This window comes from Rhinatrema bivittatum, chromosome 8 (genome assembly GCF_901001135.1).
Source record: "Rhinatrema bivittatum chromosome 8, aRhiBiv1.1, whole genome shotgun sequence".
Lineage (NCBI taxonomy): Eukaryota > Metazoa > Chordata > Amphibia > Gymnophiona > Rhinatrematidae > Rhinatrema > Rhinatrema bivittatum.
Window position 1 is genome coordinate 155,055,039 of NC_042622.1, and position 27,546 is coordinate 155,082,584.

Below are 27,546 nucleotides of genomic sequence, written 5' to 3' on the forward strand. Positions count from 1 at the left end.
TTCTCTAGTTACCCAATCAAAGAAATCAATCTGATTTGTTTGACATGAGGTTCCTCAAGTAAACACAAGGCTAGAAGGATAGTGGAACTAATTATATGCAAAGCAAATCTATCTCCACCAATTTAATATGTCTTTATGAGTGTCAGCAAGCCAGGAGTAGAAACACAAGAGAAGTATCCCAGACCTCTCAATCATTCATCTATACAGCCCATATAGGATACCGAATATAATCTATTTTTCTGAATTTGGCAATTGCATATAAATCATACTGTAGCAGATCAATTGTTAACAATCTTCAGCTCTCAAAACAGACATTTATTTACAAAAAAACTTTTTCTTGTGGTAATTAACCCAACTCTGATGTCAGCTGCCATTTCAAAGAAACTGCATCAAGGGGGACTTATCTTAGGTTGTAAATAATACTGAGAAAACTGAAAATTTAATCATACTCTCTGTTTCCTGACTTCTAACCAGTTTGCAGTCCACAATAGGGCATTGCTTCCTTTCCTGTGACTTTTTACAATTTTTCCAGGAGACTCTCATGGGCACTTTGTCAAATGCCTTCTGAAAATCCAAATACACTACATCCACTGACTCGCCATTATCCACATTTATTAACCCCTTCAAAAAATGCAGCAGATTTATGAGGCAAGACTTGCCTTGGGTAAATCCATGCTGGCTGTGTCCCATTCAACCATTTCTTTCTATATGTTCGGTGATTTTGTTATTTAGAATAGTTTACATGATTTTTCCTGGCACTGAAGTCCATCCTTTTCTTCAACAGATTATCTATTAATTTTGTCGCCCCCAAAGTAAGATTAACAAGCCTGTAGTTTCAACTTCTTCTCTGCTCCCCAGTTTGTGAAATGGGACTACCACCACCTTTCTCCAATCTGTTTCCAGAGATCTACTGAATAAGTTTTTTACCAGCCATCCAGCACCTCTCTGAGGGGCCAATGCAATAATCTGAGCATTAAAACTGCACTGATTTCCAGCGCACGATCTTATGGCTCAGGTTAAATTTTTTTTTTTTTAACTCCCGATGCAATAAGCTAATGATATCCTAATGCATCAGGAGTTAAAAACACGTAAAAACTGTAAAATGTGCGTTTGGCACAGGCCGAACGCACATTTTAACGCAGAAAGGAGGGGAGCTGTTTCTACAAGTGGCGGCAGTTGCCGCCGCCACATAGATAAATACCAACTTATCTGGCTATATGGCAGCGGGAAGCAGCTGCCAGATAGCCGTATAAATTGGTATTTATCCATCTATCTGGTGCGGATCACCACTACATAGCTGGATAAAGTAGTTATCCGGCTACATAGCGGTGACCACGCCAGATACATGGGTACTTATCCGGCTATTTATCTGGTAGCTGCTTCTGTCTGTCAGATAGATGGATTAGTCAGTATTTTTCCGGCTAGGTGGTCTGCCTTTGTCTGGCTATAATTGAGCACATTTAGCCGGGTTAAAAAAAAGGCGTTCCTGTGGGCGTGTTTAGGTCTGAGGAATAAAACGGTGTGTGTACATTAAATTTTCAAAAAGCATTCAGTATTTTGTCCCCGCTCAGCTGTTTATACCAATAGCAGGTAAATGGGCACTTTTAATGCATGGCTCCTAATTTACTTTTAGCTCATGTACACTGCAGCCAATTTTCAAAAAGTGCCCATGTACATTGCAAACAGTGCAGGCTATTCAGAACTACTACCCTAAAGCATGTACGCAGCATGGAGAGCTGAAGAGTGGCTCTTCATCAGAGCTCCAAGCAGGCATCACCCTGATACATATCAAGCAGGAATTCAGCACGGACATCTGACGAGCAGAGTCAGGGGAAGGGCCGGCTCAGTGGCTGTGCGGTTTGCTGACGTGGAGGGGAGCCACTTTGGATTCTTGGCTTGTCTTATGTTCCCGGGTTGGCTTAGGCTGGGGATGTCTCGGAGGCAGGCATTCACAGGCCCTGGGGGGAGGTGGGGAGGGGGAGTCGCAGATAATAGTGACATCTAGTGGCTGAATTCAGGGCTCATGATTGAGGGTTTCCCGAAGATACTCTGATGAGTGGATCCTGGCTAAGGACTATAACTCCAATGAGCTGACTGGGAGGGGATATCAAACAGGGAAAGAATTCCTGGTAGTAGTACATGAAAGCTCATTGTGCCAGATTGCAGCCCTGGATCCACTGGAATAGTTAGGGTTAATTTATGTTTGATAGGATCCAAAGTTAACATGGGCGGGCGCTAAGCATCCAGGAGCCCAGGCCAGAAACTAAGGAGGGGGCCTCATTCTCCTACACTCCCATGGCTCCTGAGTCCTCTTCCTATCCCCTCTCTCCTATGGTCTCTCTCCCTCCTATGCCTCCCCCCATGGTACCTCTTCTGGCTCCTCTCCCTCTTATTCCCTGGGCCCTTACTTGGCACTTCTCCCTCCCACACCTTTCTCGGTTCCTCTTCGCTCCCTCCCTGCACCCATCCTCTAGATTCATTCCTACTTTCTTCTCCCTTCCCTCACGTTTTTGGCTGCAGAACCAGCAGCAATTGAACAGCAGAAAACAAAATCAGCGTGAGGCCCAGAGCTGGAATGCGCCTATTGATAGGCCCTGCAGCAACCCCCCCCCCCCCCCCCCCTCCTGCAGCCTGTACAGGAAACCATGGAAAAAGTGGGTGGGGCTGCTGCAGGGCCTTTAAATGTGCTGATTTTGATTGAAATTTTTGCTCTGTTTGAATCTCTGCCAGCGGTGGACTGCTCGGGCCTTCTTAACCTTAAGTTCGCGCAGTCCCAGTGGGCCTAAGCCATGGCCCATTCAATGGTATGTTAGTGCATCAGGAGTTAAAAAGAAAATCACGTGAACATGCAAATGTCCATAAAGACCTGCTTGGCATGCGTAACCCATGAGTACAAGACCCCTTGCACCATGAACTCCAGGTTCAGCTCCATACACTAATATTACCTCCAGAAACTTTATTCTCTGACCAGGAGTTAAATTTCCATTGTAGAGAAAACACGAGTTAAGCCTATATGCCTCTCTGCATAGGGTAGTGATAGCTAATGCCTTGCACGTAGGAACGTGTTTACTCACATTTATGCACATTTTTTTGTGTGCGCTAAACTTGTTAAATCGGGGATAACGTTGCATTAACCTGGACGCACAGCCGATGGAGTCTTATTACATCGGCCTAAGAGAGGCAGAAACATAAAAAGAGGGATATATACTCAGACTGCCACTTCTCCTACAACTTTCTGCTCTTGCCCAGCACGTACAGGGCAATGAAGCCCTCGGTGGCCTCCCACAGAGCTGGCAGGCCCTGAGAATTTGTGGGTCTTTTCCTACATCTGCTACGTGTTTATTCCCAATATTCCTCCCCTGAAGCAAACAGAGAGACCATTGATAGCCTGGAACATGGGAAGCCGGGTACGCCTGACCTTGGCATAAAGAGAGAGGGTTGTGCACGGTGTGTGGGAGGGAGCATTGGCACACTGCAGGCTTTGGAAGGAGGTGTTCTTGCCACTGGGAAGGATTGATGACCGATGTAAATCCTGCTCTGGTTTTCAAGGATCGGAAAACCAGAACAGGAAAAACTCGGACAGGCCCCACTTGGGAGCTAGCAGGACCTCCTCCAACCCCAGCAGGCTTCTAGCACAGTGGGTTGTTGGCACTGAAACCTTGTTTTGTGTTTCTTCAGGGGAGAATCCACAGGTGCTCCAGACAGCGGCAGGAACCAGCATGGCCAACAAAGATGTGCCCAAAGACATGTAAGTCTTCTCCCTCAGGAGCGTCCAACTCCAGTCCTCTAGGTCCACATGTTCATTAGGGATATCCCTAATGAATATGCATGAGAGAGTTTTGCATGCACTGCCTCAGTTGTATGCAAATATATCTGATGGCCGTTCAGGATATAATAAAAACCAGACTGGTTTGAAGCCCTTTAGGATTGCAGTTGAACCCCTCTGCTGTCCTTTTTTTGACTTCTGTATCTTTCCTCCTTCTCTTTTTCCTCTTAGTTCCCTGTACGTACCAGGATCAGTCCAGACCGCTGGGTTGTGCCTCCCTTCCAGCAGATGGAGTCAGAGAAAAGCTGAAAAGCACCCCCAGAGAACCCGGTGTGCCACCTGCGATCCTTCAGTATTTCTCTGACTCCCGCAGATGAAGGATGGCATAACCTGCAGTCCTGATCCTTTGCATAATTCTTTATTTGATTTATTAATAAGTGAAAGGGGTATCCTGAACTTAGTACCTTTGACTAGATCAACTTGTAGTAAGTAGTAAAAAGTAAAAAAAAAAAAAAGGGAAGACTGAGATCACTTTGTAATAGCAGGCAAGGCTGGGCTCCTGCCCTTGGCCTTAATACCCGGAGAATATTGACACAGCCCGGTGAGTTGGGGGGGGGATTTACCCGTGGGCCGGTCCTCCCCCCCCCCCCCATACAGTGCCAGAGATGTCTTAATTCCTCTGGTGGGAGCTACAAATTGTATATTAATCCCAGGGACGTACATTCCCCTGGTTGAGTAGCTCTGAAAAAAAAACCATAAATAAAAGACAAAGATTAAACCTTTTAAACAGAGCGAGCCTGCTGAAATCTCCCGGGGCTCCGGAGGGGGTGAATGGCTTCACTCGGCTGATTTTCTATTTACGACTTAGATTGCCATGCCGCGAGGATCGCGATGTGCAGCGTGTGGAGAGCCGGCAGCGCGGCTCTCTCGCGAAGGCCTCTGCTCCCGCTGTATCCCCGGTGGCGAGGGGCCTTCGCAGCTGCCGATTGCAGGGAAAAAATCGGCTTAAGCCGCAGTCAGACAGTTCACAAGGAGAGGCCTGCCCTGTCCCCAACAAGCGTGGGAACGGCGACCATTTTGCCCAATTCGGGCCCCGATGCTGCTCAGGGGGAGGGGATTTCCCACCGATTTCTCCGCCTATGTTAAGCCCCCAAAGGCCTTGCGATTTGGGACATGATTCTTCTCCTTTTGCTGTGCCTCCAAGGGGGGGCCCTTAAAGAGACAGCACCCATTTTCTTTTCAGTTTATTTTACCGCTTCACAAAGCTTATATGGAGGCTGAGGCAGACTTGGATGGGCAATATTCTCCTCCTGCTAAGATCCCCAAGCCTGCGGAGGATCCAGGGGCTCCTAGGACCCGGCCTTCCCGTCCCGCTGCTGACACTGAGCTACCGGCGCCTTCCACTCCTCTGGGGTCCGTGCTTCCGGACCCCTCCCCGGTGGATACAAGCGATGATGTTGACAATGCTGCTCCGGGGAAGGGGGATGATCCGTGGGTGCTCTGGTTATTTCGTAAGGAGGAGCTAGAGCCTTTGATTCCTCATGTGTTATAGGAATTAGATATTCAGGCTCCATAGCTGGTGACGGATCCTTCTTCAGGGAATCCTGTTTTGTCGGGTCTGCGGGCCCCTCCTAGAACTTTTCCTTTCCACCCGATGCTTTTACAGCTTATGACCCGGGAATGGGATGCGCCTGAAGCCACCCTAAGGGTTAGTAGGGCCATGGAAAAACTTTACCCGCTGTCAGACGAGTTCTTTGATCTTCTCAAGATCCCTAAGGTGGACGCGGCTGTGTCGGCCATCGCCAAGTGCACCATGGTTCCGGTAACAGGAGGAGCAGCTTTCAAGGACCTCCAGAATAGAAAGCTGGAGATTCTACTCAAGTGGATATTTGAAGTATCGGCCCTCGGAGTTAGGGTGGCTGTCTGTAGTAGTCTCATGCAGAGAGCTACCCTTAGATGGGTTCAGCAATTACTGAGATGAGAGTAGTTTTGGACAAGCAATTCCAATAGTCCATGCTCCACTGGAGGGGCGGGTTGCTTTCTGTATGTGCTCCACTGTGCAAAGCTCAGCTTGTAATTCCCCACATGTCATGGCTAATTCAGCCCTGCTTGTCAATGGACAAAATAAGTTTGCTTACCTGTAAACAAGGTTCAGTGTAGACAATAAAATGAATTAGCCATGTTTTATTTCTGCCCTCCTCTCTGGAGAGTCAACTACCTCACTAAAGCTTACTTAAGCTTTGAAATTGACTGAGGGACTTGCATTGCACATGCTTGGTAAGTTTTTACTGAGCTCTTAATGATGAGTCAATTTGGTGCTGTCAGATGATGCCACCCTTGCATTTCAAGGTTAATTTGTCCTGCTGTCTACAGAGAACTCTGTAGATACGTAAGTAAACTTGCTATCCCTCAGGCATTCCACTATTCCACCTTTTGCCACTGGAAAAACTGACCGTTTAATTCTACTCTCTGTTTTCTGTCTTTTAACAAGTTACTAATTCATAGTAAATAGTAATATCCATAGAATGAAAAGCTCAAGACAAGGGGTCATCATATGAAGCTGGAGGGAAGCTCAAAGAAATGTAAGAAAATACTTTTCACCGAGAGGGTGATGGAAACTTGGAACAGACTTTCAGTGGAGTTTATAGGAACCAAAACAGTATTCAGGCATGCATGAGGTAGACCAAAAAGGGAACTTAGTGGCAGAGGGAAGGAGAAAAACTCAGATTGAGTAAGTCCTGTGACAGTACCGTAAGAAGGTTCAAATGGGCAATCCGGGTAGATAAAATTGACTGCATCTGCTGATATCTTCTATGTTTCTGTCGGTTTCTTGTCTCCTTAGGTATTTCCTGGTCAAAATTATGTTTTTCATTCTCGGCTTGGGAACATTACTGCCGTGGAATTTCTTCATCACTGCCTTGACAGTAAGTGTCTGTGTGGACTATGATAGTTGGAGACCCTACCTCAGTACTACAGCCCTATGGGTCCCACTGCCTGCAGGCTGACCTCTCCCCAGTACTATAATCTCATGGCACGAGCAGGTTTCAGTAGTCTAAGCGGGAAGTGATGAGAGAGTGCACAAGTGTTCTGGTAGTGTATTCAGAAAGGAAGGGATGGATTTTGGGGATCATGTAGCAAAAGAAATGGCACATTTTACTAAGGGATTGATGTGCATAGAGAGGGAGAGAGAGGCGTCAAAGATGACCAAAAGATTGTGGGTTGAAGGGACTAGAAGGATGACAGTGTTATCTACAGAAATAGAGAAGGGGGAAAGTGAGTTCCTCTTCATCCAGTCGGGCCAGTCCATCACAAACAGCGTATGTATGCCAACCAGAAGATGGAGACAGAGATCAAAAGCTCGCTGATGTCACCCTTCATATTCCTCTGGGCTGACATCAGCCTGCCAGTATTCTCTGTCTGCAGCAGATGGTGGATGTACATCCTGTATTGTGAGCTGCAGCCTGGTAGGATGAAGCAGGACAGGAACTGCTAAGGGCTCCTGAGGTGACAATTAGTCTCTCTCCCCTCGGTTGAGCGAGGCCCTTGGTTAATCTGCTTTAGAAGGACACATGGAAAGAAGAAAAGTGGAGAATGCGTGCAGCACCTGAGGAGATAGCTTGTGGTTCCCTCCCTCAGTTGAGAAAGCCAGGACCACGGGCTTCCAGGAGGGCTGCTGAGATCTTTCCTTCCCCTCTCTGCCCTCTCCTTGGTTTGTTTCTGAGCTCTTCGTTCGGTTAGTGAGGAAAATTAAAAGTGCATGTAGAGCGGGAAGATGGCCCAGGACAGAGCCCCGAGGCAGCCCAGCTGAAGGGTGGGATAGCAAAGGAGGAGGCTCCACCAGAGGATACCAAGACAGAGTAGAGTCCTGAAATCCAAGTGAGGACTGAGGGTCACTATTCAGATAGTTTGCCCAGCTAAGTTCAGTACTTAAGTGGACAAACCATGCGTTTTAAATTTCCCACCTCTCTGATCGCCTCTTCCTTCTCTCAGCTGGAGGAGGCCAAGGTACAGCGGGGAGGAGTGGTTTGATTCCTGGTCAGGGAGGTCATAGGAGAGGTGGTGGATGCAAGGAATGGCCTCCCAGTGCGAGGTGGTGGAAACAGAATTCAAGAAAGCTTGGGATAAGCACAGGGGGTCGCTAGTTGTGAAGAAGTGAGGGAAAGTCAGAGATCAACTGAAGTCTGTGCCATTGTAGCAGGAATGAGATTGGGCAGAGACTTTGTTGGCCCTTACAGTCCTTATGTGCCCTCAGATCCTCGGTTTCTTTTCTTTTCTTTTTTTTTTGGACCCATCAGTTTTCTTCTGCTCCTTTGGGCTTCCTGCTCAGTTGGAACAAACACTGGGCTCTGATGCTATGAAGCTTCATGCACAACTACCCAGGGACTTTTCCTTTATTTTCTGTTCCCATCCCACCCATCAACCTCAGATGCCCAGTTTGGTCACTGCAGCAACAAGCTGGGCTAGGGCCATATACCAGAGCTCCTTCCAGAAGTCTGCAATCATAGGTCCTGCAGTGATCATAGCTCCCTCTTCCCCTCCCCCCCCCCAGTACCCAGCCAGTCCAGGGAGCGGAAGACCCCAATCAGGGATCGAACTGGGGACCTTCCGCATGGCCGTGCACAGCAATGCTTCTCAGCCACCCACTTTCTGGGTTTCTGTAAGACCGGGGAGGGTGAGTAGCAGGAAGAGGAAGAATTGCAGAGCTATAAGAAACCCCCTGTTACCAAGCTGAGCTCTCTCTCTCGTACTCTAGCCTCGGGCCCTGCATGCCTCAATTTCTTACCGTCTCTGTCCTAGTACAGACCAATTTGCTGCTCGTATGTAGGGAATGTTTGGTGCAACAAACAGAAAATGACAAGAGTTCCTGCTTAGGATCCTCCTCCAGAAAAAACAAAACCCATGTGATAGAACAGAGCATACACGGCATTTATGTGCTGAAAAGGCTCAGCAAAACATGCCCTTCCCTTAACGTGCACCCCTATTTTGAAACTGGGCGGAATAGCAGCTTCTCCAACACCTTGCAGAGAGTGGGGAGGTGGCACCATTCCCGGGTTCACTGAATGAAATCAAAGAGGAAGAATATTCTCTTTATTCTGCGCCAGTGGGACCTCACAAGATGAGATTCAGGGAAGCCCATGCCTGTGCACCCACTCTGCAGTGCCTTTCAAAGACCCGATTTCAAGCCCGCCTATGTGGCAGTGTAGCAGATCTCCGCTGCATGCCGGGGTGAGGCCGGCTGTCCTGGAGTGTGCTCTGAGGAAACTAGAGAGATGGTAGATGGGCATCTCAGAGGATTCCTCTGGCTGTTTGCTGTACCTTGGGTTCACTTTTGTCCCCTCTTGTTTGAGATGAGACAAATACTCCTAATCAGACGACAAAGTCTGTGTATCAGGCTTTACTAGGAGACAAGACGTCCATTTCTTTTCCTAGCAGGGTGTAGTCCTGCCTATTTATTAGCCAGTTATGGGCAATATTACATTATAGAGCCAATCAGGAATAAGCCGTGTTTGCATACTCTGGACTTTGCCACTGGCTGTTTCTAGTCATTCTTGTTGCCACTTTTCTCCAAGACTTGGTTCCTCTTTGGTCTATGATAGTATCCTGGCTGGCGTTGCCTACCTGGGTTTTTTGTCATTTAACAGATTGGCAGCAGAGTACTTTTGCTGAGAGCTGAGCAAACCTGAGGCCTATGGTATCCTAACTACTGGAACGAGACTTATTGAGGTCCACCAACAAATCCATACACAACACAAAATACCATAGCAGATAAGACCCATCTCGTTTTCAACGTGAGCTACATTTACCACAATTCTTAATCTATCTTTCAACCAGTTTTCTAATCCAGCAAACCATCTTGAAGTCCACCCCTAGGCTGCTCAATTTATTTATGAACATCCTCCGTGAAACAGTATCAAATGTTTTTTGCTGAAACCCGTCCGTCCCAATCTAAATCCACCTGGAAAAATGAGAATAGGGCGGCCCAGCAATCCTCTTACCAGTCCTGTAGAACCTAAGTATGATTTTAAGGGGTTTTGAGTTAGCCAGATAAACCCTGAGGTTTGAATATCTGGCTCTTTTAACCACATAAATTGTATCCAGCTAAGTCCTTAACCAGATTAAAATGTATTCGGATAAACTGGAGGTGTTCTAGGGGCATTCCAGGCTGGAGTTAACTTACCTATATAACTTACTCAGCTAACTCAGAATTAACTAATAAGTTATTTGGCTAAGTTTGAATGTGCGTCAGAGTAGTAGTTAAAGTGATCCAGAAATGTGTTCCCAGATGATTGGCTATATTCAAAATATGGCCGGTTAAAGGCCAACAAAAAACATTACAGGCTTATAGGAAAACAAGTTACCTTGGACACAGTGCTAGACAGTCCCTATCGGCCCGAGGAACATTCCCACCCTCAAATTTCTGAATTAATCAATGGCCTCCAGGCCCTCTGTGAAAGCCTATCGGGGGTGCAGTGGAGTTGTCATGCTCCCAGCAGCACCCAGCATTGTTAATGTCAAACAATACACACTGAAATTGAGTGCTGGATGCTGCAGGGAGCACAATGATCTACCCGCTCCCAGCAGCTTAAAGTTTAGGAGAGGGGAAGGGGGTGGGAGAGGGGGATTTCGGATGGGGCCCAGAGGCCACAGACTAATTCAGATCCTCTGGTCTATAGGCCTGGAATATTTTATATCGCTTGATGGGGGGAAGGGGAGGGGCAGGCACTATGTTCAAATTTTTCAAGGGGAATGGGGTTCAGCCTGCAGGTCTGCAAACCCTTTTTTTTTTTACTTTGTTTGCTACCACTTAACAGGCTATGTTTTAATATCCAGGACATGATTTCAGCTAACTTTATTTGAGGATATTCAGTGGGATATTTATCCCGCTGAATATCTATGACAACTAAACCAGCTAAGTTTTTCATTAGCTGTTTTTCTGAATGTTGCCCTCCACATCTTTTTCAGATACATCCAAGCCTTTTTAAGGCCTAAAGAGTGTAGCTTTAACTCTTTGGAATGAGAGGGGTTGGTGCAGGACTGTGGTAGGTATGCCTGGGTGCAGTAAAGCATCCAGTGCTATAAGGTTCAAATGTTTGATGTTCAGTTCTCCAGAGGCCTCTTCTTCTTTCACAGAGAACCAAAACCCATTTCCAGGCAGCATTTTAACCTGTCCCAGCTCTTACAGCATGTTGGGAAGAGCAGGGTCTGTCTGCACCATCACAAACAATGCAGTGCAGAACACATGTCCAGTTTGGTCCTAATGGCAGAACTAACTTTGGGAAGGAGGCAGGGAATTGTACTGAGCACAAACCTGCCTGGGAGGAGGTACAATAAAAAGGCAACGGTGGAGATGAGGTCTTTAATTTGCTGACTGTTCTGGCACAGCAGATTGTGAAAAGGCGAACAGCCTTAATGTTAGAAAACAGAGAGGTCAATTACAAAAAGCTGGTGGCCTAAAACACCTTAAGCCCCTTACAATTTTCCATCTTAAACTATCTTACTGTCGGGCCGATACAGCTTTCCCGGCGCGCACACAGGCCACTCTCTTGTGCGCGCGATTCTGTATTTAAATGAGGCCCGGCGGTAAAAACGGGTAAAAGGAGGCGCTAGGGACACTACTGTGTCCCTAGCGCCTCCTTTTGGACCGGAGCATCAGCTGTCAGTGGGTTTGACAGCCGACGCTGTCAGTGGGTTTGACAGCCGACGCTCAATTTTGCCGGTGTCGGTTCTCGGGCCCGCTGACAGCCACGGGCTTGGAAACTGGATGCCGGCAAAATTGTGCGTCCAGTTTTCGACCCGACAGCCGCCAGCAGACTTCAAAATTTTTTTTCTTTTTTTTTTTTTTACTTTTGGGAAGTTTTGGGACCTCCAGTTTTTACTGCTTTTCTACCTTTGGGTAGGCACTAATTCCTAAAAGCAAAATGTGCGGCTTGGCTGCACATTTTGTTTTCTGAATCGCGCGGGAATACCTAATAGGGCATGTTGCGGGTGCTATTAGGTTCGGCAGATTGGACGCGCGTTTTCGGCCCCTTACTGAATAAGGGGTAAGGGAAAACACGCGTCATCCTAACACACGCCTGTGTGTTAGGATGAAATGATAGAGACATACGGTATCAATTGTCCTATTTGATGTCGGAAATGGCATGAATATGTATCCTTGGGACTCAGGCCTAGATTTAGGTCTTGAAATGCAAGCTGTAGCATGTGGCCTGCAGAGGCTTTTATCATTCAAATGTTCACTCTCAAGCCAGCTGCCAAAACCTTTCCAGAAGGCACAGTTAGGGCACAGGGAGAGTCCAGTTAGCAGATGCACCTAAGAGGCCTGAGCACTGCCCTGTCAGAATAATCCTTTATCTTCAGGTTTGTCTGTCAGCTGCCAAGGGAGTCTGTTTTGGAGATTGCTGATCTGGGTGTCTTTATCAGACCGTGCACTAGGTGGCCGTTGTGCCTAGGGGATGAATGGATCTGACGCTTTCAGAACAACGAGTTCTGGAAATTACAGTCTTCTGGGACAGAAAGGGGTCACCAAAATGACCTCTGCCCTCTGAGCTCTGACTTGCTTTATTGAGACCTACAGAGAAAAAAACATACAAAAGTGATTTTTTTTTCATATGTTTGGGTGAGGGTATCTGTATGGTCATCAAGTGGAAGATCATGGGGGCGTTCTGTAGTAAAGTCTTCCCATCAGGTCCATGACCAGAACTCCCCTTTCAGTGCAAATCATGTAAAAGACCTCTTTCTAGTTCCCATTCCCTTGGCCTCGGGTATGCTCTGCTTAACCAGTCTACCTGCACATTCATGTTTAGTGGGATAACGTACAGCGTGAGTCTGGCTCCTTGGCCTATCATTTCCTGAGGCCGAGCCCTTCCCACTATTACAGCCCCGTAGGTCCCACCCTCATTACTTCCTGCCAGGCCTGAGCTCTCTCCTCCGTAGGCGAGCCCTGAGATCATTGATTGCTGACGTGCCATCTTTCTTGCTTCCCTTGGCAGTACTTCCAGTCACGCCTGGTCACCAGCAATGCAACGATGGGGGACAACCCCGATAGAAACAGCACCCATGGGGAGGACAAATTTAACTTCAACAACTGGATGACGCTGCTGGCTCAGCTCCCCCTGCTGCTCTTCACCCTCCTGAACTCGTTCCTGTATCAGTGGTGAGGCTGCCAAACCCTCAGGCAGAACCAAACGAGGCTCCCGGCATTTTTCAAACCCTTTTCCCCCGCCTCCTCCTCTCAAGTTTACGCCTTCAGTTTGTCTCTTTTTCTTGCCTGTCTTTTTTTTCCCATTTCTTTGTGAATTTCTTTCTGTCTTTTGCCGGGCCTATTTACTTCTATTGTGCTCCTCAAACGGGTCAGGACCACTGAATACATCCAGCTCAGAGAGTATATTTATTTCTTTTATTTAAAAGCTGCTTTTGAAAAATTCACTGCTAAACAGTGTACAGAACTGTGCATATTACAAACAAAAACGTATGAAAAAGTAAATATAACAAAATTGTGGTATAAAAATGCTTAAAAACAGCAGGAAAGAATGTGGAATAAAACAGACTAGTTCATGAGAAGGCTAACAGAAAACAGTGAGTCCTCAGCTTTCTCCTGAAGAGTTTAAGATTAGTAATGTCCCGTAATTCAAATGGCAGCTTATTCCAGAGGCTGGGGCCGGTAACTAAGAATGCCCTGATACAGGTTTCCTGCAGTTGAGCTGTTTTAGTGGTGGGTACCTGAAGAAGACCTTTGCTCTCACAGGAATGTATCTAGTCAATCTTCTGGATAAGGAAACTAGTCCATCCTCTTGAAGGGCTTTAAAAACTGTCATCAACTAGAAGCTAATCCTCTGTTCAACAGGAAGCCAGTTGATCGGGGCCACTGTTGTGGTCTACTAGAAAGTGACACGTATAGCTGCTGCACAGAATCTTCCAGCAGGAGTTTGATCGAGTTTGGTAGGGGACAGACTAAGCTGCTGCACTGGCATCCTATATTTTTTTCTTCTTCCTTATGCGGTTTTCTTTGATGGTAGTCTTATCACGGTTGTAGATGACAAATGGCAGTCAGGCAGGGTCTTTGAGCAAGGAGGCACTGTTGGATTCACTTTCACACACAGATTGGTGCTGGTGGTCCAGGGCACTGCCATTCTTGGAGGTGAGTCCTACTCATGGCGACCTCCTGGGAGGCCGCAGGCAGGTGAATGGATCCAGGTGAAGGTGGAGGTCTACCACTCTGGGACCACCTAAAGCACAGAGTCATCACTGAGGTGACAGGGCGGTCTCTGAGGATTGTTGTAAATGTGCAGAATACTCTTCCTTTTTTATCCTTTTCTTTTTATATGCCCTGCACTTGGAGCTGCAGGACCCCCCTCTTGCTCAAGAAGGACTGAAGGGAACTGTAGACTATCCATCCAGCTGTGGGAGTGCAGATGTCTTCAGTGGCCTCTGATTGGTTTATCTCAAGTAAACTTGGAAATTTATCTGAGTACAGAAAAATATGATGAAAGGACTCAACTCCTATAGCAATTGCCATGCTCCCTCCGCTCCCCCCCCCCCCCCCCCCCCCATCCCTGCCCAATGGTAGAAAGGTCTTCAAAAGAAGCTTCCAGTGCACTGAATGCCATGGTTGGCTTGTGCCACTGCAGTGGGTTCCGTCTGCCCATCCTGTGAGGTAATGCCTTCTAACTTTTATTCCATTTTATGCCCATGAACATTTTATGCCCATGAACATTTGTTCACTGTTCCATGTATTACTTCTACTTTTATTTCATTTTACTGTTCCTTGTATTACTTTTATTTCATTTCACCCTATTTATTCTGTTATGTCTTTTAACACTGTTCGATGATTCATTTATTACTATTTAACATTTACGTTCTATTGTTCAGTCACCTTGTTAATGTAACGCCTTAACAGCGACTTTTTTGTTTTAATGGAAACCGACTTGATTTGATATGTGTATCGAGAATGTCGGTATATAAAAATTCTAAATAAATAAATAACTCAAAGAACTTGGGTTCAGAGTTTGCAGGACCTCGTTCCTCTGGACCTTTGAGGTCCAGCCTCAGCTGACAACCCTGACCCTGCTTGGATTTGCTACTTAAACCAGTAAATTTTGTCACAATGCAGGAAGTTTAGGCCCTGTGTCTGTGCTTGCTGGGGTCTTCAACCTGCTTCTGCTCTGGATTCTGTTAAACATAAGCTCTCTAGCTCTCTATCTGAGTCCTTTCAGGTCTCTGAGGATTCACAGTGGGGTCTTTCCCTCAGATCTCTACTTCAGAGAGAATCTGATGGATTTGGGTCAGAGTCGATGAAGGAGTTGGAAAGAGCTTACTTTTTTTTCCTAGAGCAGCAATTCAGGTGGGCCATGGAGCAGGTAGCTTCTGTGCAGCTTCAGGATCCAGAGTTGGCTAAGACCTATTATCCTTTGATAATCCTAAAAAGAGGGGAGGGAAACCCTGCCAGTCAGGAATTAAATACCGTAAGTAGAAATGGGCTCATCCAGGTGGATATCCTCAGGTTCATTTCTAATGCTGTGGTTCATTTCTGGAGCAATGAATCACAGCATCTGTGGTACAATCTGCTGTTCTGGGGGATAGCCAAGAAGATCACCATTCCAGCCAAAGGGGTGGTTCTCCTACAAGGACCCTCTAGTCAGTTGCATTGAATCCATCTTGCACAGGGATTGTGAGGCCAGGAGTAGCATTTTGCAATCTGAAGTTTATAGAAACTGGTTTTCCAGGGCCCTAATCCCCTGGTTAAAAGATGCAGGAAAGAAAAGCTAAAGAAGACAAAGATCTGACCTCTGTTGTCTTTGGCAAGACTATCCCTAGCTACTAAGCAATTAGCTGACCTGGCATTTAATGTGATTTCACTGATTGCTAAATCCGTGGCATCTGCAGTGGCCACTAGGAGGACTCTGTGGCTCAGAAACTGGTCAGCTGATGTTTCCTCTAGGGACTGACTTTAAAGATTCTTCCTTATTTGGATCATGTTTGGAAAAACGTGCATTAATTTTACTGAAGGAAAGAAACCTGATCTCCCTCAGGACCGATAAAACAGAAATCAGTCTTTTCACAGGACTTGGCCATCTTTGTTCATTCAGAGCAGGTTCTTCCAAACCCTCCAAGCATTTGAACAACCTAGAGGTCATGAGGGCACCAGATTGGGCCCAATGCAAGAGACAAACCCTGATGCCATGGTGGTGAGGAGGAAGACTGAAGAAATATTTTCAGGTATCGAACAAATCTGTGCCAGACCAGTGGGTCCTGAATGTTGTCAGGTGCATCTCACCTGATAATTTTAGTCTCTTCACCCTCCATTTTGAGTAAGAACTCCTCAAGACTCAATAAAAATATCTGTCTTATTGCAGACTACCCAACAACTGGAGGAAATATGAGCAATCTAGTGCTTTCCTGGGAAAGATTTCTGGGGGTATATCCCATTTTTATTTTCATCCCTAAGGGATTTGGTATTTTCTGGCCCATCTTGGATCCTTTGTGTATATCCCAGGCTTTCTCAAACTCTTGCTACCATTTCTGACTCCACCACCTCCTTTAGGAGGCTGTTCCATGTACCCACCAGCCTTTCCACGAAGAAATTCTACCAGTAGGATGCATTGCTTGTCATACCGATAGTGAAGGATCTTGAAAAGATTCATCATTTTTGTGTAGGGGACTTGAATTTTCAGTACATCTACCTGACTTTTGGATTCACCATGACTACCAGGGGTTTTGTGAAGATTGCAACAGCACTCGTAGCCTCCCTATATAGGTCCAGGATTTGTTTGTGTACCTGTATTGGGGTGTCATTGACATTTCAGTCTGATTGTATCAGGAGCCTCTGAGCCCTGAAGTTATCAAGTCGCTGACCTGGTGGACTGTCCTGTGCAAGTTTCAGTAAAGAATGAGCTGAAGTGGATATGTGACCACTGATGTAAATACTACCAGTCATCAGTTGTCCAGATTGAACAGAAATTGCACTTGAATCATCTGGAGATGAAAGCTTTCCGTACTAGACTTCAGGGAATAGAGTACAAGTAAAGTGATATGATCACTGTTGGCTTCCTGAAAGAGCAGGGCATGTATGACAAGACACGTACAGATGATGCCAGAGAATTCCTAGGTACTGAAATGGGGTGACTGCCATCTGGTCAAGTTATTAGGATGATTAGACTGGCTAAGTGTAAGTTCCTTCAATCCAGGAGAATGGAAACTCGAGACCAAATGTTTTGACCAGATTTGCTTCTATTGGGGCTTGCCAGTCATTGATCTTTAGTCTTCAAGGTTCAATAAAACGCTTCTAAGGTACTGCAGTTGGTTCAAGGATGATAAGGCCATTGCAGTGGATGCCATGGCTTAGCCTTGGAAGGGATTTCTTTTGTATAGTTTTCCTCCATGGGCAATGATGGGAGATCATTTCTTTTGAAGATCAGATCTGCTTAGCCAAGGACCTGTTCCACATCCAGATCTGGAGTTTTTGAGATTTATGCTTTGAAGGTGCATGCCAAATGTTGAGGTGTAAGGGATATTCGAAAGGGGCCTTCCACTATCATCTTATTATTCTGCCGGAAGGGCACCTTGCTCTGTGATGTGTTGTGGATCAAACAAATAAACATGGGCTGATTTAAAAAAAACAAACAAAAACCTGCGCGTAAAAAAATGGGGGTTATGTGAGTGGCCAGGCCTTGTGCATGCTGCGTGCATTTTAGAAGAGGCCCAGCCGCGTGCGTAACTCCTGTTACACGCACAAGAGCCAGGCCTCTTTGAAGGGGCAGTCCCGGGGGTGGGGCAGGCCAGGACAGCACCATTCCTCGCTGTGTCAGTGCTTGCAAGTTACTTCAAGTCGGGTCCTGAAGTAACTTGCCGAATAAAAGGTGAAAAAAAAGGGGGGTGGGGAGGAGAGGGGAAGGGAGGTTAGGGTAGGGGGTAGGAAAGTTCCCTCCCAGTTCGCTCCTAAATTGGAGCAGACTGAGAGGGAACTGAGGGAGCCCTGATCTCGTTGTTGCGTGAATTTACTAAATTTTACGCCCCCCCCCTCCCCTTGTGCGTGCCGGGTAGCGTGCATACATGGACGCACACACGCATGTTTTAAAATCTACCCTTTAGAGTCAACAGCTGTGGAGTCACACAAGACATCAGTAGGGAGCGCTCTCTCAGATGACTTTACTAATCATAAGGCATTATATAGGATTTGCAATTCGGACATTTCCAACCCCTAAACTGATAACTGGGTTACACAGTTGTCAAAATATTTCTGTGACTGGCCATTTATTATAAACAATTCAAATGACCATATAAATTCACTCTCGCTGTGTATGCAAATTTTGTCTATGGGCCTGCCACTAGGCTGAAATGCCAGTACGACCTTGGTGTATTCTAAACATAACTTTGTAATACTGTGGCCAAATAACTTTCTAGCTTATACAGCAATTTTATCTAGCATCTTCCCTTCTGTCTTCTGTGTTTGCCTATCTTGGAAAGGCAAAACACAAAACTGAAATATAAATGCCATAGAATACTTCTAAGTAATTATAAAGATACTGTATGATCAAAAAACTTAGAACAAAAATAATGACATTGTGTGACATCAAAAAGTGTTTAGCTTCCTCTTCACAGCTCTTTATCACAAGTCAAGCCTGCAGTAGAGCCCTGGGCCACCCACACATCAGGTGTACTGATAAAGGAGCTCCATTTTTTTTATTTATTAAAACATGTATAATCTGCTTAAAATAATAGTCATGCTAAGCTTATTCATTCAGTAAACCATGGCAAGCTCCATGCAACATATACTTGACTTCTTGTCCAGGGGTCTTAATAGGGACCTTAGTTTTTGCACATTGATGGTTCAAGTTACTACCATCTCCATTGAGGGGACAATCCATTGCCTCTCACTCAGATACATTAAGATTCCTCGCTTCTTTGTTCCAGTCTGGGACCTCAATTTAGTAATCAACGCTTTGAGGATTTGAAGGTGATTTTTCTTGGTGGCCATTTGCTAAATCAGGAGAATTGTGAACTTAAAGCCTTGTTATCCACTTCACCATTTCTTCAGTATTTCAAGGATACAGATGTTGCACATCATTTCCAGTTTATTCCTACCATAAATGCTAGTTTTTATATCAGCCATGAAGTTGTTGTCCTTAACTTCTTGTCCCAAGGAAACCAATATTCAAAAACCCAGAAAACAGATAACCTATCTGGCTAAAGTTAGCCAGATAAGTTATCTGGGAATAAACGTCCCACTGAGTATCCTCAGTTTAAAGATATCCAGCTAAGAATATAGCCATTTCCATGCCAAACTGTAGGGTTTAAAAAAAGGATTGCAGGCCTAGTGGCCCATTTACTGTCTATATCCTACTGGACCCTCATATGCTTAAGCCTACAGACTTCCCCCAACCCTCTCTATCTCCATAAAGATAGAAATAAAAGAGCTGGTGTCTGCCCTCCTGCCCACTCCCAGGTCTAGCTACATTTTTCATAATTGTGGCCTCCTTCCCACCCTCCTTGTACCTTCAGACTGGAAGTTATTCAGCCCAGATTGTGGTCCCAGAGCCCTGCACATCTGCCATTTCTAGGGGAGATACGCCAGAAGCGTACACTTCCAACATATTGCTTCTAGCATTGCTTCCATCGTATCTCCCCCACAGGGCTCTGCTCACAGTGGATCCAGGCTGAAGAACTTTTAGATTGAAGGCACCAGGAAGATGGGAGAGTTAGCGTTGGGGTCAGGGGGGGTTAAAGGGGTTAAGGCTAAAGTTATTTGGGATACATGTTTACAGATAACCTTTAGACCTGCTCTCAGGTACATCTCAAGTTAGCCAAATAACACCAGACCTGGTGTAAAAAAGTGAATTTGGATACATAGGAGGCTGGGGCCTAGTATGGAGCAATAAAAGATTATATAGTATATTCCTCCACTTTGGAACTCTCTCCCGCCAGACCTCCGCGAAGAACCCTGCCCTTTGGTCTTCAAAAAGAAACTGAAAACCTGGCTTTTCAGCCAGGCTTTTTCGGACAGATAATCTCCTCGCCCTTGCACTTATTCCCTCTATGAATCCTCACAAGTTAAATGTCCTAATGCACATTTGCTGTCCTGCTGGAAGCCGGTGTCGGAGCAGTTTCGGACGCCTCTCCCGCTAACCAAGTTTACCGTCGCTGAGCTACAATGGTGGCTCTCACCTGCCCGCCTCCTGAAGGGGGTGTCCCTTCAGACGCCGCAGTGGATCGTTGTCAAGACGGACGCCAGTCTCTCCGGCTGAGGAGCGGTGTGCCAGACCCAGTCTACTCAAGGCTACTGGTCTCCAGTCCAATCTCGCTGGCACATCAACTGATTGGAAGCTCGAGCAGTACGCCTGGCTCTCAAGGCCTTCCTCCCCTTACTCCATCGCAAGGCGGTGCGGATTCTCTCGGACAACTCCACCACGGTGGCCTACATCAGTCAACAGGGAGGCACCAGGAGTTGCCTGGTGGCTCTGGAAGCCAGCAAGCTCTTCGCAAGGCACTCTAGGTGACACTCCACCCAAGCTCTTCGCTTGGGTGGAGTGTCACCTAGAGTGCCTTGCAACGTCCCACATTGCGGGGAAAGAGAATGTTCAAGCCGATTTCCTCAGTCGCCAGAGATTAGATCCCGGCGAGTGGGAGTTGTCAGACAGGGCGATGAATCTGATTGTCCGCAGGTGGGGTCCCCCACACTTGGATCTGATGGCCACAATGAACAATGCGAAGGCGCCTTGGTTCTTCAGCCACAGAAGGGAACACTGCGCGGAAGGAGTGGATGCGCTGGTCCTTCCCTGGCCTCTAGACGTTCTCCTATACGTGTCCCCTCCTTTGTCACTGGTGGGCAAAGTGCTCAGAAGAATCGAACTCCATCAGGGTCCCGTCATTCTAGTGGCTCCAGAGTGGCCTCGCAGACCGTGGTTCGCGGATCTGGTAAACTTGTGACGGACGGCCCTCTCCGCCTCAGTCATCTCCCCCACCTTCTTCAGCGGGGTACCGTATTTTTCAATCAGGCGGATCGCTTTTGTCTAGCAACCTGGCTTTTGATCGGCAGAGGTTGAGAAAGAAGGGATATAAGGAAGAAGTTATATCCACGCTTTTGAGAGCCCGGAAGCCGGCTACCTCTCTCGCTTATATCCGGGTCTGGAAGGTATTCGAGAATGCGTGTGCCGCTTCGGGAGTGTCGGCCCGTAAAGCTCCGGTTTCCCAGATCCTTTCTTTCCTCCAGAACGGTCTCTCCAAAGGTTTGTCTTTCAGTTCCTCGCGGGTGCAGGTCTCTGCTCTCGGCTCCCTCTTAGGCAACATTGATGGTTACTCAGTGGCGGCTCATCCGGATGTCGTTCACCTCCTCAAGGGGGCCAAACATTTGAAGCCGCTGGTACGGGCTACTTGTTCCTCGTGGAGTCTTAACTTGGTCCTTCGGGTTCTCTGCGAAGCTCCCTTCGAACCTCTACGGAGGGCTACACTTAAGGATTTGACCTTCAAAACTGTTTTCCTGGTGTCCATTTGTTCTGCCAGAAGAGTTTTGGAGCTTCAAGCTTTGTTGTGCAGGAAACCTTTCCTACATTTTTCTGATTCAGGGGTGTCTCTCAAGATGGTACCCTCTTTCTTGCCAAAAGTCGTGTCTTCTTTTCACATCAGTCAGTAGAGCTTGCAGCTTTTTCTTCTGAAGACATCGCAAGCACATCGGAGGGTGATCTGCGCTGCCTGGATGTGAAACGGGTTTTGCTCCGTTACCTCCAGGTGACGAATGAGTTTCAGGTCTCGGATCATCTTCTTGTCCTATGGAGTGGCCCAAATAAGGGAAATAAGGCTTCGAAGACCACTATTCCACAGTGGCTAAAGGAGGCTATTGTGTCGGCCTACATCTGTAAGGGTCGACCGGTTCCGGAAGGCCTAAAGGCCCACTCCTTACGTTCTCAAGCCACTTCTTGGGCGGAGAGTCATTCGGTGTCTCCGCAGGAAAAATGCAGGGCAGCTACTTGGAAATCTCTGCATACCTTTGCTTGTCATTACCGCCTCGATGTACAGGCTACAGATTTTGGCTCCTTCGGGCGGCAGGTTCTTTGAACGGGACTGTCTCGGTCCCACCCTGTTTAGAGAAGCTTTGGTACATCCCACGGGCTGGACTGATCCGGGTATGTACAGGGAAAGGAAAATTGGTTCTTACTTGCTAATTTTCGTTCCTCTAGTACCACGGATCAGTCCAGACACCCTCCCAAGCTAGATCTGTTCCGTCCGCTTGAAGTTTTCTTCCTTTACAGGTTTTCGGATACCTGAATTTTGTCTTATTTATTTATTTATTTATTTATTTAAAGTTTCTTTTATACCGATGACCGTTTACACATCGCATCGGTTTACAGTTAAAAAGGAACAAATGGGCAGAACCCTTACATATAACATTGAAAAAACAGGTTAACTTTTGGGCAGGGCCCTTACATGTAACTGAGAACAAGGTGGTTAAAAGTGGGATAGGGTATAGAGCTGACTATGCCGCGAGCGTCCGTGATATCAATAAATAGATACAGCAAAATCAGTAAAATCACAACTATTTACAAAAGCTAATTACATAATTAGCCGAGTCAAAGTACAAAATCGATGGGCATGAGACATATTCCGAGAAATAGATTCCAAGTCATGTAGCAAATTCTTAGTTACTCAATTTTTAGTTAAACAGTGGGGGTTTATGTAATGGCAGGTGATGTGTGGTAAGCTTATTGTGATTAAAGGCACCAGAAGCATCTAACAGATGACAATGAGAATAAATCTTTATGCAAGAGCGTTGTTCATACAGAATTCTTTCAATTGTTTAGTTGTTCAATTATTTCAATTTCTCAGTTTTCTTGTTACTTGCTTGATCTTTGGGGAGTTATATCTGCTTTGAAAGTACTTTATACTGAAGGGATGCAGGGTAGGCTCTGTCCTGATATAGGATACCCTTTCAGTTTTGGTCTGTCTCCATCTGCTGGACAGGAGGCTCAACCCATGGTCTGGACTGATCCATGGTACTACAGGATCGAAAATTAGCAGGTAAGAACCAATTTTCCCATCTGCAACAGAGTGGACATGCAGGAAGGAGCAGAGAGAATGAAAAGAGATTTTAAGAAAGCTTGAAGAGTGGTCAAAGATTTGGCAGTTTGGATTCAATGCCAAGAAGTGCAGTCATGCATTTGGGGTGCAGTAATCTAAAAGAATTGTATGTGATGGAGCGTGATAGACTGATGTGCATGGACCAAGAGAGGGATCTTGGAGTAATAATATCTGGATATTTGAAGATGGCAAAGCAATGTGACAAGGCGATAGCTAAAGCCAGAAGAATGCTGGGCTACATAGAAAGAGGAATAACCAGTAAGAAAAAGGAGGTGATAATGCCCTTGTACAGGTCCTTGGTGAGGTCTCACTTGGATTACAGTGTTCAGTTCTGGAGTCCGGTCCAAAGAAGGGCTACCAAAATGGTGTGGGGTCTGTATCGGAAGACATATGAGGAAAGGCTGGAGGATCTAAATATGTATACACTTGGAAGAGTAGAGGTACAGGGGTGATATGATACAGACCTTCAGATACGTGAAAGGTTTTAATGATGCATGGATTTTGAACCTTTTCCATTGGAAAGAAAACAATAGAAGCAGGAGTCACGAAATGAAACTCCAGGGAAATTGACCCAGAACCAATGTTAGGAAATATTTCTTCACAGAGGATGGTGGATGCCTGGAATGCCCTTCCAGTGGAGGTGGTGAAGACGAAAACAGTCAAATAATTCAAAGAGGCACGAAATAAACACTGTGGATCTCTAAAGGCAGAGAACGGAAATAAGAAAAGCATGCAGAGGGGTAACTACCCTTAACAGAAGGCTTGGAGATCACTACCCTTAACTAATATGCCTTGATGATTCTAATGCAACTGCAACATTGCTCCCCACTTCAGCGGCAGGGGAAAAGGGGAATAGGATACAGACAACAACCAAGAGGGCATGACTTCTACAGTCCGGGTACTGATATGCAGACATAAGGGAAAAAGCATAGGACTGCTTCTATGCCCAAACCATAAGCAACGCACATCGAGCAGCACTTTCTGAATTTTTAAGAAAGCTCATCAGCCAGTAAAAAATGTTGCTAGCTGCAGTTTTTATGGGTTATTATAAGGCTTGAGGATAAACACACACGGTGACAGTTACTACCCTTAAGAGAAATATGGGAGTAACCTGCACAGAGCAGCAGTTACTACCTTAAGAAGCTTGCTAGGCAGACTGAATGGACCATTTGGTCCTTTTCTGCCATAATTTCTATGTGAAATATCGGAGTTAGCCGGCTACGTTATTCAGCTAAATCAGTCCTGCTCCAGAAGGCCCTAACATGCTGCTTTCTTATTTGGCTAAATCTTAGCTGGAGGGCAATATTCTAAAGTTGTGAGGGATCCAGCTAAATGGTTTTGAATATTGACCTCACTGTTTCCCTGAATGGATGTTAAGAGAGCAATAAAGCTTTATTTGGAAAAGACAAATATCTTCAGAAAGACTGAAAATCTTGTTTGGCCCTAGTAAGCAGAGCCATCTTGGGGGAGGGAATAGAGATTTGGGGTGACCACCCTTGGCCCTACACCTCTGGATGCCAACAACTTCCAGCTGCAGCAGGCAGGTCCAGCTTTTAAAAAAACTAGTATGCTGCCTGCTAGCAGCAAAATCCTTCCTGATGGTTTTGTGGGCCTATAGTACCACTGGTATCCTCTTAACATAATCTTCCGCTTAACACCTTCCCCACTGCATGATCGCCTCCCATGGACAGGAAGAGTCCAAGAGCAGTATTTCTTACCTGTGTCTGCCTCATTCTCTGCTGATTTAATCTGAAGTCTGAATCAGGCAGGGCCCCTTAGCCTCACGAGACCCACTGGCAGTAGTGCCTCCATTTTCAGAGAATATGCTCATGCCTCTGTGGAGGAGATCTGCTGTGCAGCCGCCCGAGGCTCCATTCAAACCTTTTCCAAACACTACGAAATTGAGGCCTGAGCTTTGGTGGATGAGTTCTTCAGGCTGCCATCAACCCACCCCAGTGGCCTTGATTGTTTAAGGAGTATAACAGAAGAGAAATATCCCTAGTTGTCAGTTTTCTTTCTTTTAACTCCAAAAAACAACAGGGCCGATCCCATCCTGATTTTGTCTTTGGCGATGGCAGAACATGTGCAGTCTGCTTCACTTTTCAGCTTCTCGTGGCTCTCTCTGCCACTGTTCCATTTAGCATGGCTAATTTACTTTGACTTATAATGCTTAATAGAGGGGGTAGGCTTGACTCACTTTCATTTCTTCTGGTTTCTCCATGTTTATATGTACAGCTGGGGAAGATTCTGTGCAGCAACTGCCGAGCTGAGAATTTCACTATCTAGCAGGTGGCCCTGGTCATGCCCAAGCCGGACAGCTCCTGACTGAGGAGTTAATAGAAAGAAAAAAAAATAGATAAGAATTTTTACTTGAGGCTGCAAAGTACCTTTGTGTTTCAGATTCCCCCCCCTGACATCCGCTGCTGGTTTCCACAAGGAGCTCTGTCAGACCAGCGCCACACATGCGCTTGAATGCAAATCCATTTGCATGTATGTTATTTATTTCTCTCCCTCTCCCACCCCAATCTCATTGCAGGATCTCTGACCGCACACGGATTGTGGGCAGCATGGTGGGAATCCTGGCCTTGTTTGTCTTCACAGCCACCTTGGTGAAAGTAGACATGAGCCCTCAGACCTTCTTCTCAATCACCATGGTGACCATCTGGTTCATTAACTGTGAGTGAGGAAGTCCCAGAGATATAAACTGGGGCAAAACCAGTAGTGGCTCAGCCTGTCCCTTATGACCTAGAGCCAGCTCACATTACATTACATAGTCACTCTACAAAGACGAACAATTACATCTGAGAGTACAAGGTTAGAAGAAAGGCATGGCCATCATATAGCATTGGTAACGCTGACCATGCATATAATTAGTGTCGGGCCGATTCAGTAAAATGCGCGGGAGGGCCGGCACTCCGAGGCGAGCGCCCGCTCTCCCGACGCATGCCCAGGCCATTCTCCTGGGTATGCGATTCTCTGTGCAAATGAGGGCCCGCGGTAAAAAGGAGGCAGAAGCTTATTGGCAGAAGTGGCGGCTGTCAGCGGGTTTGACAGCCGATGCTTAATTTTACCAGCGTCGGTTGTCAAACCCGCTGACAACCACGGGTTCGGAAAACAGACACCGGCAAAATTGAGTGTCCGTCTTCCAACCCGTAGGCAGATTTTTTTTTTTTTTTTTTTATTTTTGGGGCCTCCGACTTAATATCGCTATGATATTAATATCCGACTTAATATCGCTATGAAAAGCAGTTTTTTCTGCTTTTCTGTACACTTGCCTGGTGCCAGCCAAAATTAACGCCTGCCTTTGGGCAGGCGTTAATTTCTGAGAGTAAAATGAGCGGTTTGGCTGCACATTTTACTTTCTGTATCGCGCGGGACTAACTAATAGGCTCATCAACATGCATGTTGAGGGCGCTATTAGTTTCGGGGGTTTGGCTGCACGTTTTCCACGCGCTATTACCCCTTACTGTATAAGGGGTAATAACAGCAGAGAACAGAAATAAGAAAAGCGTGCAGAGGGGTAACTACCCTTAACAGAAGGCTTGGAGATCACTACCCTTAACTGTATAAGGGGTAATAATAGCGCGTGGAATACGCGCACTCAAACGGGAGCTAATGGTGCGCTCGGCCTGAGCGCACCGTACTGAATCAGCCTGTGTGAAAGACATTTTGATGTAAGACATCTAGATTGTATAATCATAGGTCTGGCTGAAAATACCAGTTTTTTATCAAATTTTAAATTGCAGATAAAAATCAACTTATTTTATAAGCCCATTGAAGTTTCCATAGAAAATTTCACACATATCTAAAAAATAAATATATGTGAGACAAATAGCAAACCACCTTAAACTATAAAGTTCTGACAAGGAATTAAAATTGCCAGTTCATAACCTTTGGCAACGAGTCCACAAAGCCTTATAGGCTAAAAACTTGTTTAATCATCGTTGGCTAGAAAAACAGCCAAAAATTCCAAAGTTCATCAACATGCATGTTGATGCAAACTTTTAAACATACAGTGAAATGTGCCCATTCAGATCTTTATAACCTCACTAATGATTCCTGATTGATGCAGGAGTCCCCCAGGGTTCAGCTTTCTCGGCAACTCTATTCAACATCTATATGCTTCCTCCGTGTAAGCTTCTAACTGATCTAGGAATCACCTTCTACTTATACACTGACGACATTCAGTTCTTTATACCATGCACCAGATCTACTGAAAATGCAAAATGAACTCTAGCGACACACATGAAGGCTATACAACATGAACTATCCAAACTTAAACTAACTCTAAACATTAATAAAACTGAAATCATTCTGTTGAGAAGAAATCTACCTACAGTGACTCCTCAAACACTTGACATGAATAACTTCAGCATTACATGACTTAGGTATACAGCTTGACGAGAACCTAATAATGGAAAAGCACATAAATAAATTAATCAGATCAGAATATGCCAAACTGCGCTTGCTACAGAGACTGAAACCATTGCTGACTCATGCAGACTTCCGCATGGTCCTGCAGAGCCTCATCTTCTCAAACTTAGACTACTGTAACTTACTTTTAACTCAGAGTTCCCAACTGTCTTCTAAAAAAAACTACAACTATTAAAAATGCCGCAGCTAGACTCTTAACTGGTTCAAGGAAATTCAATCACATTCACTGATAGTTCTTCATTGGCTACCTGCGCAAGCCCGCATCAACTATAAAGTCC

General features: G+C 45.9%; 1 protein-coding gene across 2 annotated transcripts in view; it reads left to right on the forward strand.

Moving 5' to 3' along the window:
- The window catches only part of SLC29A2 (solute carrier family 29 member 2), a 71,015-nt gene that overhangs the window by 18,900 nt on the left and 24,569 nt on the right, over window positions 1–27,546 (forward strand). For both annotated transcript variants that reach the window (XM_029612877.1, XM_029612876.1), the window contains exons 2-5: window positions 3,679–3,748; window positions 6,609–6,690; window positions 12,757–12,920; window positions 25,371–25,510. In XM_029612877.1, coding sequence (XP_029468737.1) covers window positions 3,720–3,748; window positions 6,609–6,690; window positions 12,757–12,920; window positions 25,371–25,510 — 415 coding nt within the window. In that variant the 5' untranslated portion in view covers window positions 3,679–3,719. The remainder of the gene's footprint in view (window positions 1–3,678; window positions 3,749–6,608; window positions 6,691–12,756; window positions 12,921–25,370; window positions 25,511–27,546) is intronic.